This window comes from Tachypleus tridentatus, chromosome 2, assembly GCF_004210375.1.
Source record: "Tachypleus tridentatus isolate NWPU-2018 chromosome 2, ASM421037v1, whole genome shotgun sequence".
NCBI lineage: Eukaryota > Metazoa > Arthropoda > Merostomata > Xiphosura > Limulidae > Tachypleus > Tachypleus tridentatus.
This window is the reverse complement of record NC_134826.1, coordinates 154,280,021-154,295,195: the sequence shown is the minus strand read 5'-3', so window position 1 is coordinate 154,295,195 and position 15,175 is coordinate 154,280,021. Positions and strand designations below refer to the sequence as shown.

Sequence of the window (15,175 nt, the reverse complement as noted above, 5' to 3'; positions counted from 1 at the left end):
ACATCTTCCTGGTTGTAATTATATATAATAAAAGCTCCAGTCTTCTTGTTGCAGTGGATAAATAATTCCTAAACATAACTATTGCTGAAAGAGTGAGGCTACGGAACTGTTTAAAGTGTAATTCTAACCTTCATTGATTATACAAACCGACAAATGTTGTCATTTTGAAACATCGGGTATCTGTAGTATTGAACCAAAATGTTGACATTTTGAAACATCGGGTATCTGTAGTATTGAACCAAAATGTTGTCATTTTGAAACATCGGGTATCTGTAGTATTGAACCAAAATGTTGACATTTTGAAACATTTAATATCTTAAGTGTTAAGCCGTACACTTCGACGCAGTAAATACTGAGTGCCTATTACTTTTATCATTTGCTTATAGTCATGTGTATACACAAGTATATTTATTTACAAACAGAACTGATTTTACCTTGTGCAGCTACTTCAGATACTGGAACGTCGAGTTCGTGAGCCATGAAACCAACGATACTAAAGATGACAAAACCTGCGAAGAAGCTGGTTCCACAGTTTCCAAAGGTGATGATCAGCGAGTCCCTAAAATCAAAACAATCTCTAAAATCTGGTACTTACAATAAAAACACTATCTGTAATACCCAGTACTTACAATAAAAACACTATCTGTAATACCTGGTACTTACAATAAAAACACTATCTGTAATACCTGGTACTTACAATAAAATCACTATCTGTAATACCCAGTAGTTACAATAAAAACACTATCTGTAATACCCAGTACTTACAATAAAAACACTATCGATAATACCCGGTACTTACAATAAAAACACTATCTATAATATCCGGTAGTGACAATAAAAACACTATCGATAATACCCGGTACTTACAATAACAACACTATCTATAATACCTGGTACTTACAATAAAAACACTATCTGTAATACCTAGTACTTAGAATAAAAACACTATCTGTAATACCTAGTACTTACAATAAAAACACTATATGTAATACCTAGTACATACAATAAAAACACTATCTGTAATACCTAGTACTTACAATAAAAACACTATCTGTAATACCTGGTACTTACAATAAAAACACTATATGTAACACCCAGTACTTACAATAAAAATACTGTATATAATATCTGGTAGTGACAATGAAAACACTATCTATAATATCTGGTATTTACAATAAAAACACTATCTGTGATACCCAGTACTAACAATAAAAACACTATTTGTGATACCCAGTTCTAACAATAAAAACACTATTTGTGATACCCAGTTCTAACAATAAAAACACTATTTGTGATACCCAGTACTAACAATAAAAACACTATCTGTATTACTCAGTACTAACAATGAAAACACTATCTGTAATACTCAGTACTAACAATAAAAACACTATCTGTAATACTCAGTACTAACAATAAAAACACTATCTGTAATACTCAGTACTAACAATGAAAACACTATCTGTAATACTCAGTACTAACAATAAAAACACTATCTGTATTACTCAGTACTAACAATAAAAACACTATCTGTAATACTCAGTACTAACAATAAAAACACTATCCGTAATACTCAGTACCAAAAATAAAAACACTATCTGTAATACCCAGTACTTACAATAAAAACACTATCTGTAATACCCAGTACTTACAATAAAAACACTATCTGTAATACCCAGTACTTACAATAAAAACACTATCTGTAATACCCAGTACTTACAATAAAAACACTATCTGTAATACCCAGTACTTACAGTACAAACACTGTATATAATATCTGGTAGTGACAATAAAAACACTATCTCTAATATGTAGTACTTACAATAAAAACACTATCCGTAATACCCAGTACTTACAATAAAAACACTATCCGTAATACCTAGTTCTTACAATAAAAACACTGTATATAATATCTGGTAGTTACAATAAAAACACTATATGTAATACCCGGTACTTACAATAGAAACACTATCTGTAACACCTGGCATTTACAATAAAAACACGATCTCTAACACCCAGTACTTACAATAAAAACACTGTATATAACATCTGGTAGTTACAATACAAACACGGTCTGTAATACCTGATACTTACAATAAAAACACTATCTGTAATACCTGGTATTAAGAATAAAAACACTATCTGTAATACCTAGTACTTACAATAAAAACACTATCTGTAATACCTAGTACTTACAATAAAACCACTATCTGTAATACCTAGTACTTACAATAAAAACACTATCTGTAATACCTAGTACTTACAATAAAAACACTATCTGTAATACCTAGTACTTACAATAAAAACACAATCTGTAATACTCAGTACTAACAATAAAAACACTATCTGTAATACTCAGTACTAACAATAAAAACACTATCTGTAATACTCAGTACTAACAATGAAAACACTATCTGTAATACTCAGTACTAACAATGAAAACACTATCTGTAATACTCAGTACTAACAATAAAAACACTATCTGTAATACCCAGTACTTACAATAAAAACACTATCTGTAATACCCAGTACTTACAGTACAAACACTGTATATAATATCTGGTAGTGACAATAAAAACACTATCTCCAATATGTAGTACTTACAATAAAAACACTATCCGTAATACCCAGTACTTACAATAAAAACACTATCCGTAATACCTGGTACTTACAATAAAAACACTATCTGTAATACCTAGTTCTTACAATAAAAACACTGTATATAATATCTGGTAGTTACAATAAAAACACTATATGTAATACCCGGTACTTACAATAGAAACACTATCTGTAACACCTGGCATTTACAATAAAAACACGATCTCTAACACCCAGTACTTACAATAAAAACACTGTATATAACATCTGGTAGTTACAATACAAACACGGTCTGTAATACCTGATACTTACAATAAAAACACTATCTGTAATACCTGGTATTAAGAATAAAAACACTGTCTGTAATACCTAGTACTTACAATAAAAACACTATCTGTAATACCTAGTACTTACAATAAAACCACTATCTGTAATACCTAGTACTTACAATAAAAACACTATCTGTAATACCTAGTACTTACAATAAAAACACTATCTGTAATACCCAGTACTTACAATAAAAACACTATCTGTAATACCTAGTACTTACAATAAAAACACTATCTGTAATACCTAGTACTTACAATAAAAACACTATCTGTAATACCTGGTACTTACAATAAAAATACTATCTGTAATACCTGGTACTTACAATAATAACACTATTTGTAGTACGTGGTACTTACAATAAAAACACTATCTGTAATACCTGGTACTTACAATAAAAACACTATCTGTAATACCTAGTACTTACAATAAAAACACTATCTGTAATACCTGATACTTACAATAGAAACACTATCTGTAACACCTGGCATTTACAATAAAAACACGATCTCTAACACCCAGTACTTACAATAAAAACACTGTATATAACATCTGGTAGTTACAATACAAACACGGTCTGTAATACCTGATACTTACAATAAAAACACTATCTGTAATACCTGGTATTAAGAATAAAAACACTATCTGTAATACCTAGTACTTACAATAAAAACACTATCTGTAATACCTAGTACTTACAATAAAACCACTATCTGTAATACCTAGTACTTACAATAAAAACACTATCTGTAATACCCAGTACTTACAATAAAAACACTATCTGTAATACCTAGTACTTACAATAAAAACACTATCTGTAATACCTGGTACTTACAATAAAAATACTATCTGTAATACCTGGTACTTACAATAATAACACTATTTGTAGTACGTGGTACTTACAATAAAAATACTATCTGTAATACCTGGTACTTACAATAAAAACACTATCTCTTATCGCCAGAACTTACAATAAAAACACTGTTTATAATATTTGGTACTTACAATAAAACGCCATCTGTAATATCTAATATTAAAGTTGAATTATTTATCAAAAAATGAGGGGAACATTTTGTTGTCATAATCTGAAAAGGACGCGAGATTGTAGGATTTTATGCGTAGCCTTTTACACACCAGAAAATAAATCGAGTGTTTATATTACATGCGACTTTACCTTCACAATTAATTAATACTCATGACATACAGTTTCAATACCTGAGCTTCATGCTAGTAAAGTATAAAGTGTATCAATTAAGATATGCCTTCTGTAAGACTATTCGTTTTTACTACACTCATCATCCAATCTGGACTGCTTTTCTATGAGACACAATCACTGCCCAATTAACTTTAGTTGTTATCAGAAGTAATGGCCACTTAAGTAACTTTAGTCATAACCAAAGTTCATCGTCCACTCTGAGATATAACAGCGTATGTCCACTTGAATATTCTATTTCTATTCAACCTTTAGAACTCCACATTTATTGTTTCACTCAACGAAAGTGAAATTATTATAAACTTGCTGTTGTTTTCGTCTTAGTTTTTTATAATCAGCCTATTATAAGTAGGCCTACAACTGCAAAATAAACATTTATTTCACACTTTACCTCCCTCTTATCACATTTAGCTTCCCTACATTACATATAGTACAGATTTAACATCGTTACAGAAAAATGTGATTAAATGTTTTAAAGTACCGTGTCTGTCTGTAGGTGAACGTTTCTTACAGTATTTCTATAAAAACGTTTTTGTTCAAAATAATTAGTTCAAGTTATGCATGGATAACAATAATATTTTGATAAACGAGTTATAAATTAAATGTGATTATAATAATTTCTTTATTAAAACTATTGTTATGACTTACAGATGGTTAACAATAAAAAAATTTGCAAAAACAAACCATTATAAACAACACATCGATAACAACATTTTCTTGTTTAAACTGTAATAAATTACACACGAACTACTACGAACCTGAAACAGTTATTATGGAAACGATTGTAACTAGCCAATGTAATCAGTCCACCCCAGCACGGGGACAAAGAGAAAAAAATCTGCATAGCTGCATCAGCCCAGACCTGAAAATTAAACAGACGTTTCAATAGATATCTACATAATATAACATGTTATCAGGGCCGAACATTGAAATTAAACACACGTTTCACAAGATATCTACATAATATAACATGTTATCAGGGCCGAACATTGAAATTAAACACACGTTTCACAAGATATCTACATAATATAACATGTTATCAATGCCGAACATTGAAATTAAACACGTTTCACAAGATACCTACTTAACATCACATGTAATCAGGGCCAAACATTGAAATTAAACACACGTTTCACCAGATACCTACTTAACATCACATGTAATCAGGGCCAAACATTGAAATTAAACACACGTTTCACCAGATACCTACTTAACATCACATGTAATCAGGGCCAAACATTGAAATTAAACACACGTTTCACCAGATACCTACTTAACATCACATGTAATCAGGGCCAAACATTGAAATTAAACACACGTTTCACCAGATACCTACTTAACATCACATGTAATCAGGGCCAAACATTGAAATTAAACACACGTTTCACCAGATACCTACTTAACATCATATGTAATCAGGGCCAAACATTGAAATTAAACACATGTTTCACCAGATACCTACTTAACATAACATGTAATCAGGGCCAAACATTGAAATTAAACACATGTTTCACCAGATACCTACTTAACATAACATGTAATCAGGGCCAAACATTGAAATTAAACACACGTTTCACCAGATATCTACTTAACATCACATGTAATCAGGGCCAAACATTGAAATTAAACACATGTTTCACCAGATACCTACTTAACATAACATGTTATCAGGGCCAAATATTGAAATTAAACATACGTTTCACAAGATATCTACTTAATGTGCTTTAGTACACATGTAATCAGGGCAAGACATGAAAATTAAACATAAGTTTTACAAGGTATCTACTAAAAATATTTTAAAACACATGTAACCAACATACTGTACTGTGCGGCACATGCCAGTCATGACATTTTTACATAATCAATGTATTGTGTGACACACATTAATTTAGTAAAAGAATTATATGTTGTTAACATTGACAGAGCCAGTAATTTGGTTATAAACTTGTTTCCGTATATAGGTCAAGCCCCCCGCTAGTACAGCGGTATGTCTCCGGATTTACAACGCTAAAATCAGCGGTTCGATTCCCCTCGGTGGGCTCAGCAGATAGCCCGATGTGGCTTTGCTCTAAGAAAACACACACACACACACATATAGGTCAGTAGAGATAGAAAGATATTCTAAGAAAGGTACTGCTATTCTTATTTCTGGTAGGGTTTTTAGTGTGATATCATTTTCATCAAAAATTAAATCTGACATCCCATTTTAAATTGATACCTGTTCATCCTGGAAAACATAAATCAACCAAATGCTGGCCACAAAATTATAACTAGAATAAGGCACAATGACGAGTTGTTGTATCTGCACCAAATGACGCACATATTTCCTTTATTTTCAACTTTTAAAAAAATGCATACAGGACAGCTTTAAAACATATTACACATTGTTATCCTATAGGCTACTTACAATGACAAATGTTATATACATTATATATTAATGGGTATTTACTATCAGTACAAATAATTAAATTTTAATCACCCGCACACTACTTACTATGACAAATGTCATGGTAGCAGGGATTTAGCTTTCATAGTTTTTCATGATTTACCCTCAGAAATACAATATATACGAACCTTCCTGAAAGTTACATAACTGACCTTAGCTTCCTTCAGTCGATGCCATTCTGGAGTAAGGTAGAACATCACACCTTCAGAGGCTCCCGGTAGGGTAGCTCCTCGGATTAATAGAATGACCAATATAGCGTAAGGAAATAACGCTGTGAAGTAGACAACCTGTTATGGTAAACGTAGAAAGTATTTAAAACAGGCCACTGTAGCTTTTATGTTTCAAATAAGTAAAATGTTGAAGTAAAACATGCTTCTGCTGGTAACTGTATCAAACAACACTTTGCTTCTGTTGTTAACTGTATCAAACAACACCTTGCTTCTACTGTTAACTGTATCAAACAACACCTTGCTTCTACTGTTAACTGTATCAAACAACACTTTGCTTCTGTTGTTAACTGTATCAAACAACACCTTGCTTCTGTTGTTAACTGTATCAAACAACACCTTGCTTCTACTGTTAACTGTATCAAACAACACCTTGCTTCTACTGTTAACTGTATCAAACAACACCTTGCTTCTAGTGTTAACTGTATCAAACAACAGTTTTACTAACTAAAAATGAACTAAATACCTTTCCTATACTTTTTACACCTTTGAAAAGACAAAGAAAGATGATGATCCAGCAAACCAAAAGGCATAAAGCCAGCTGCCATTTGATTCCTCCGAGGTCATGAAGTCCACTGGTCAGTTCCAGAACGAAATTGCTATAAACAACGAATCAAACTTTAACATCTCAGCACATAAACCTTACTAAAGTTAGATAATTTTGGGAAAAGTAACTGGTGTATTGTAATGTCTACTCACTGGAAGTATTCATCACTGGCCATTTTCGTGTTGTCTGTGGAGTTGGACACAATTAACCATTCCTCAGGGCTAACCATTTCTTTGAATATACATGTGCCATTCCAGGTGACTTTCCCTCCATGGGCTGTACAATTCTTGGTGTCAAATTTTCGACAAGCTAAAAAATCAACATACAAAAAAAAAGAAAAATTGTATTAAATAACGTAAATACAGTAAATCAAAGTTTTTTACTTTTTAATAATTCTAAACACTGTCACCTAGTAACACTAAACCAGACTCACTGTCTCCAGGTTACCTATCATGATGTCATAAAAACATCATACAGTTTTTACTGTGTAACTATTTAATTATTATTAACACTAAACCAGGCTTACTGGCTCCAGATTACCTATATAGATATCATCAAAACATTATACAGTTCTTATTGTTTAACTATTTGGTTATTATTAACACTAAACCAGGCTCACTGTCTCCAGATTACCTATATAGATATCATCAAAACATTGTACAGTTCTTACTGTGTAACTATTTAATTATTATTAACCCTAAACCAGGCTCACTGTCTCCAGATTACCTATATAGATATCATCAAAACATTGTACAGTTCTTACTGTTTAACTATTTAGTTATTATTAACACTAAACTAGGCTCACTGTCTCCAGATTACCTATATAGATATCAAAAACATTGTACAGTTCTTACTGTTTAACTATTTAGTTATTATTAACACTAAACTAGGCTTACTGGCTCCAGTTTACCTATTTAGATACCATCGAAATATTATACAGTTCTTACTGTTTAACTACCACAGCCAGGTGGTTAAGACACTCGACTCGTAATCCGAAAGTCGCGGGTTTGGCTCCAGGTTACCTATCTATTTATCTTTAAAGCGTTATTCAGTTTTTACCGTTTAGCTACAAATATTCGTATTATATCTTTATGTCAATGATGTCATCAGTAATTCTCAGTATTATAAACGTTATCTTATCTTTTCACTGTCTTAGCACCATTTGTCTGTGTATATTTTTAAAAACTATTCTATCACTTTTCTCTGTTTTAACTTTATTTTTCTGTATATATTTTTAAAACTCTTCAGATTCAATGAAAGTTTGGTTTATTTTGAACAACGCGCAAAGTTATCTGCACTAACTGTCGCTAATTCAGTAGTGAAAGACTAGAGGGAAGGCAGACAGTCATCACCACCCACCGCCAACTCTTGTGGTACTCTTTTTTCAACAAATAGTGGGATTGATTGTCATATAATAAATCCCCCTCGACTGAAAAGGGTGAGAATGTTTGATGGAATGAGGACTCGAATATGCGATCCTCAGAGTGCGAGTCAATCGCCCTTTAATGAAAGAATGCCACTTTATATCATAACCGCCCGGCATAGCCATGTGGTTAACGTGCTCGACTCGTAATCCGAGGGTCGCGGGTTGGAATCCCAGTCACATCAAACATGCTCGACCTTTCAGCCGTGGGGGCGCTATAAGGTTACGTTCAATCCCACTTTGTTGGTAAAAGAGTAGCCCAATAGTGGGCGGTGGGTGGTGATGACTAGATATCTTCCCTCTAGTCTTACTGCTAATTTAGGGACGGCTAGTGCAGGTAGCTCTCGTTTAGCTTTGCGCTAAATTAAAAAACAATCAAACAAATTATATCATAACATTGTAAAATATGAGATGCTCAAAACGAAACGCGATTTTTATTTTGAACACTAATCATATCTGAATGAACGTGTCTCAACAGTGAATACGGATGTCGGTAAAGTAGTGTGAAATTGTAAATTGGATAAAAATTAATTGCTGAAATGGAGAGCAAATTTCCCCTCTTGCCACCCACCCTCACACACCCATGAATGGACAGTTTGACACCACTAATCACCATAGTACGGCAAGTTTCCCCTCTTGCCACCCACCCTCACACAACCATGAATGGACAGTTTGACACCATTAATCACCATAATAGGGCAACTTTCCCCTCTTGCCACCCACCCTCACACACCCATGAATGGACAGTTTGACACCCCTAATCACCACAGTAGGGCAAGTTTCCCCTCTTGCCACCCGCCCTCACACACCCATGAATGGACAGTCTGGCACCACTAATCATCACCGTTTTTGTCTCGCGAATACCAAAAAATGATTTGTTTGTTTGTTTTTGAATTTCGCGCAAAGCTACACGAGGGTTATCTGCGCTAGCAGTCCCTAATTTAGCAGTGTAAGACTAGATAGAGGGAAGGCAGCTAGTCATCATCACCCACCGCCAATTCCTGGGCTACTCTTTTACCAACTAGTAGTGGGATTGACTGACACATTATAACGCCCTCACGGCTGAAAGGGCGAGCATGTTTGATGCGACCGGGATTCGAACCCTCGACCCTCGAATTACGAGTCGAATGCCTTAATCTACCTGGCCATGCCGGGATCCAAAGAATGGAAGTCACCAGATGTGAAATTAATATTATTTTCGCAATGAGAAAATACTATCCTTTAATGCGCACTTTACACGTGTTGTCGCTGGCAGCGAACTCGTAATGACCAAAAGAAACTTTGTGCCACAACTAGTTCATCTCCAGCCCTTGAGAAAGAAAACTCCTTTTGTCTGAACACTTCTAGTATCTTATAATGTCTTTTCATCAAATCTTACCGTTCGTGTTCCACCAGTTATCACATGAGCTCCAGGGAAGTTCGCTGGTGAAAGAAGATATAAGGTAGAACAAAGACCAGGCCAGAATCATGTTGTAGTAGATACCAACCAGGAAGGATATCAAAACCATGGCATATCCTAGACCTGGCATATACAAAAAGTAAAACATATCAACAAAACCAAGAAAATAATATATTTACTCACCAGTGAAGTTACCTATGTCGTCAGTGAAAAAAAAAAAAAACTTTGTGAAGAAAGTGATAAATGATTTTGTTTCTGCTAAAATATATTTTTCTGGAGAATTCAACTATTAGCATAAAAACTATAAAATTATCTTTATTTATTGAAACAATCACTCGACTACAGGAAATAAATAATTACACGTAGTTTTCTTCTGTTACGTCACTAAAACATTGTAGGATTATAGATGATTATCTGAGGAAAATCTAAACTGGGATGATTATTTCACTCACAGAACTTCGTAACATTTTATAGAAACTAACGCACCAGTCTTTAGTTTGGAATATGAACTTTATAACATGTGGGTGGATGCTATGATAAATAACACAAAGATCATAGCTTTCACACAGTTTATCTATAGCATAACATATTATTACAGTATTCATTACTACCTCACCGACAGTTTTGTATAAACCTTAAAACTCAGTATGTATATATATTTAAAACATGGTATACATCGTGGATGGCCAGGTAACTTTGTATCAAGAGGCAGCGGCGAAGATAGTGGCTGTAGAGGTACTTTCTGTTACCCACTTTCAACACCCAATTATTAATGTCCTTCCACAGTGTTTCAAGTAATTCATTTATTCAGATTCATTGTCTTACGGGTCAAAACTGAAAGGTCAGGGATCAAAGTAGAAACTGGGTATAACTCAAGAAAAGGCTCTTCTTATCATCATTATGATGGTTCTTGAAGTAGATACTTCAGCTGAGTTTATGTGTTATTGCAATAGTGGTGGCACATTTTTCATTTAATTCCTCTATAGAACGTTCTATTGCATTCTCTGATATATACATACATACATATGACGTTTGTGTGGTTTCGCTTCACATTTTCTGTATGTTGTGTTGTGGAATGGTTGATATTTTTGTGTAAGGATGTGACGCAATCTATGAAAGTAGTGAACGTTACTTTATGTCAAGGATAACAAAAGCCCAATAACCGTAGTAATTAGGGTGAAAGGGGTTGTTAACTCCTCATTAGCATGTCCTTTTTCTAAATTATCATCCCACAAAGTTTGGTTAAGATTGGCTCAGCAACCGAGGAGTAGTTAGATAACAGACATACGGACAAACACAAATTTTTGTGCTTTATATATATACATATATAACGTTGTTGTACTTCATCGAAGAGGGAAAGGGATTTATGTAAGCTGACGAAACTCGTATGACCTTACCTTGAAATATTGGGGCTATTTTCCATATCGTAACTGGCCCTTCACTGGCAAACTGACCAAAAGCCAACTCTAAGAAAAATAGTGGTAAGCCCACGAAAGACAGCATAATGGTGTATGGAATAAGAAAAGCGCCTGAAATATAGAAGTTTAATTTAAAAATCAATCATAGAAAAAAACATCTCATGTACCAAATTTCCAGGAAATTTAGCGACACATTTCTGTTAACTAAATATTTCAACATAGAAATATCAAAACTGATTTTAAAATAGTTTCAGATAAATTAAGATCAAGGTTCAGCCAAGTTATCAGTAACACTACCGTGGCTGCTTGCTTATAGAACGAACCTTTTGCCTTATCCAAGGTATCCTTTACTGCTACAATTGTTACAAATTCTGGAATGTTGCTATTCAAATGTTTCTTAAACACTCCCATATAACGTTAAAACCATCAGTTTCATATCTACTTTAAGTTCAGAAAAGTGTTTGTCAAAATTTTCATTTATCTTTTGTTTTTTAATAGACAAATCACACAGTAAGTAATCACAGATTGACAAGTTCGAATGATAAATATTAATACAAACAAAAATTGACAGCTGCAGAACAAATATTAATATTTTTATATTCGTGTTTCTACTTGTTCCAAACATAATAGAGAAGGGGTCAAGTATTCCCCTATCGTTTCTTATTAAACATACTGACGTTCATAATATATCTTTACAAGTTTGTCTTTTTTTGTACAGCTTGTCACATTTTATCCGGCTGAATCTTTATTTCAGGAAAGGTGTTTCGATAAGATTTAACTTACTAAATAGGGCACGGGATTTACCTGCGGTACTAACTTATTATGAAATGTTACAACACTTATTATAATATAGGTGCATCATTAGTGTTATCATTGTATTTGTCACACTAGACTTCAGGGGTGGCCAAACTTGCTTAACGTAAGAGCCACATACGAAAAACTTCTGCTGTTTGAGAGCCAGAAGACATGAACAAATGTCACACACACCTTTTTATTGTTACGTATACGTTTTGTTACATAAATTTTATATAAATATTAATAAATACATGTATGTAATAACATTTATTAATGTTTGTAGTTTTTAAACTGTCAATTTGTATTAGCTTCAATAATCACAAAGTACACATATATATATATATATAAATACCAAATGTTTTCAAAATCCTGGCTCATTATTGTTTTAACTATGTTGAGCGTATTTAATACGGTAAAGAATTATGGAAAATATAAGAAAAATATACAAATTTGTATTTCATTAAAATTAAATAAGACAGCCAAAAATAAAAATAAAAGTGGTAAAAACAGATATTTTGAATGATATTTATTTGTCGTAGTAAATATCTGGTCAAAACATGGAGGACAATTTGTAAAACAATAGAATTAGAGATATTTTAATGAGATACCACCTTACAAAATTTTATTCTTGTCATAATATTTTTCTGACAAACAGTCATTGATACAATTATCAGGTCATTTACTGCAAGTAAAGGTCTTGTGAGTTCCCAACTTGGTTGCGAGTCGTTGAAATTCCGGCTGATATGTTGTCAAGGCTGTATGGATTAGTTCCGTCAGGTGTTTATTTGTGAGGATTTCACGATGCTTCGACTTCACAGACTTTATTACAGAGTACAGTAATTCACAGCAGTATGTTGTGCTGAAAATTGGGATTAGTCGCACACTGGTTTTTTTTCAGTTCAGGATGCTTTATTTCTGGAACTTGCTTCCAGAACTCAGTTGTAGAATGGGATTTATAGATCACCCATAGACCCAGGTCCTCCTGTAGTTATAATAGTTCCATTTTCACAGCAGATGATTCTGTAACCAGAAGTTCGAGAATTGGACAACCATCATTGATCGTGAATGGATTTACAAGAAAGGCAAAGCAGGGCTTCAGCTTCTGTAAGTCCTTAAACCTGTCTAAGAAATTATCAAGCATTAAGATCAGAAACAATCTTATCCTTCCCCTGGAATGCCAAGTTGAGAGTTTGTAGATGATTCATTATATCAGTAGGGAACATTAGATCTTGCATCCATTCATCACTTTCCAGTTGAGGATAGAATATTTTCTTTTCTTAAAGAAAAGCAATAATAGGCTCCAACAGATCCACAAACCTATTTAAGAAATTGCTGGTTGACAACCACTTCACAATGCAGTAGAAAGAGACATCACTGGATTTATTTTCAAGTTCAAGTTCTTCAATAAAATTTTTGTACTGTCGGTGGGGCTTTCTTTTTAAGTGTATGAAATTGACAATTGAAGAACAAATTTCATAACATCTTCATTCTTGAAGTATCTGGCTGCCAGGTGTTCACGATGAATAATGCAATGACCGTAGAGAAACTCCAAAAAGCTTGGATCACTTTTCATAAGTGCAGTTAATCCTGCGTTTTTCCTCACCATTGCAGGTGCTCCATCTGTTGCAACACTGACGAGTTTATCCAGAGGAATATCAGCATTTGTTAAGGCTCTGTCAAGTGCATTTTTAATGTAAACACCATGAGTTGTTTCTTTTAGTGCCACTAAGTCCAACATCTCTTCTTTCACAATTACATCAGAGAAAACATAACGAACAAACACCTCGAGTTGTGGGTTGTCTTGTATGTCTGTAGATTCGTCAAGGGCAAAGCTGAATGTAATGGAATTCTTCAAATCATTTTGCCTACAACATCAGCACTGATATGTCTCTCTGTATTGTGGCGTAAAGTTGGTGTTTGTGCTATTAGTAGCTGACGTTTAATGTTATTTGGATTTAACACTGCAACAACTTCAGCTATATTCTTCTTAACAAATTCACCATCAGAATAGGGGCGTTTAGCACAAGTAGTATTCCATGATGTAACAAAACTAGCTTCAGTCGTTGTATCAACTTCTACTGAACGTTGTCAACAGTGTCTGCTGGCGAAATAGTGGTGATTTTAACACAGTTAACTTGTTTTTCCGTAAATCTTATTTAAGTGAATAATCAGACGAAAGATTTTTGTGATTTGTTTCAAAGTGGCTCTCAAGTTACTGGCTTTGTAATGACTGAGTAACACATTGCAGGTAAATCACAAAGGTTATCCTCTATTAATGGTGAATACAAAATCTTCCTCCCACTCTGGCTTAATATTTCTGTTTTTGTCTTTACACTTTCGCTCCTTCACAAAATGTTCCAGACAATTTAACAACTTAAAGTGAAAAGAAACAACAAGCTCCAACACGGGCAACGCAACCAAACTCTACAACGCCCAGTATCACACTGACACTCTGCTAATTTCACTGCCTGCAACAAAGCCACACACGCCACAGTCACACGATCGCAAGCCACGTTCACTAAAACAAACATATTCAGCATCATTTGTACGATTACTGATTCTCCAGCACAATTTCTCTGTAATCCTTGCTTGTATGATTACTGATCCAGTACAATTCCTCTGTAATCCTTACTTGTATGATTACAGATTCAGTACAATTCCTCTGTAATTCTTACTTGTATGATTACAGATTCAGTACAATTCCTCTGTAATCCTTACTTGTATGATTACAGATCCAGTATAATTCCTCTGTAATCCTTGCTTGTGTGATTACTGATCCAGTACA

At 33.7% G+C, this 15,175-nt stretch overlaps 1 protein-coding gene across 2 annotated transcripts in view; it reads right to left on the bottom strand.

Annotated features, from left to right (window-relative positions):
- LOC143245400 (sodium- and chloride-dependent glycine transporter 1-like) overlaps nucleotides 1-15,175 on the bottom strand; it is a 33,246-nt gene that overhangs the window by 8,537 nt on the left and 9,534 nt on the right. For both annotated transcript variants that reach the window (XM_076491695.1, XM_076491694.1), the window contains 7 exons: nucleotides 11,575-11,706; nucleotides 10,157-10,300; nucleotides 7,508-7,664; nucleotides 7,275-7,407; nucleotides 6,734-6,868; nucleotides 4,894-4,997; nucleotides 435-559 (listed from right to left, as the gene is read on the bottom strand). In XM_076491695.1, the coding sequence (XP_076347810.1) occupies nucleotides 435-559; nucleotides 4,894-4,997; nucleotides 6,734-6,868; nucleotides 7,275-7,407; nucleotides 7,508-7,664; nucleotides 10,157-10,300; nucleotides 11,575-11,680 (904 nt within the window). In that variant the 5' untranslated portion in view covers nucleotides 11,681-11,706. The remainder of the gene's footprint in view (nucleotides 1-434; nucleotides 560-4,893; nucleotides 4,998-6,733; nucleotides 6,869-7,274; nucleotides 7,408-7,507; nucleotides 7,665-10,156; nucleotides 10,301-11,574; nucleotides 11,707-15,175) is intronic.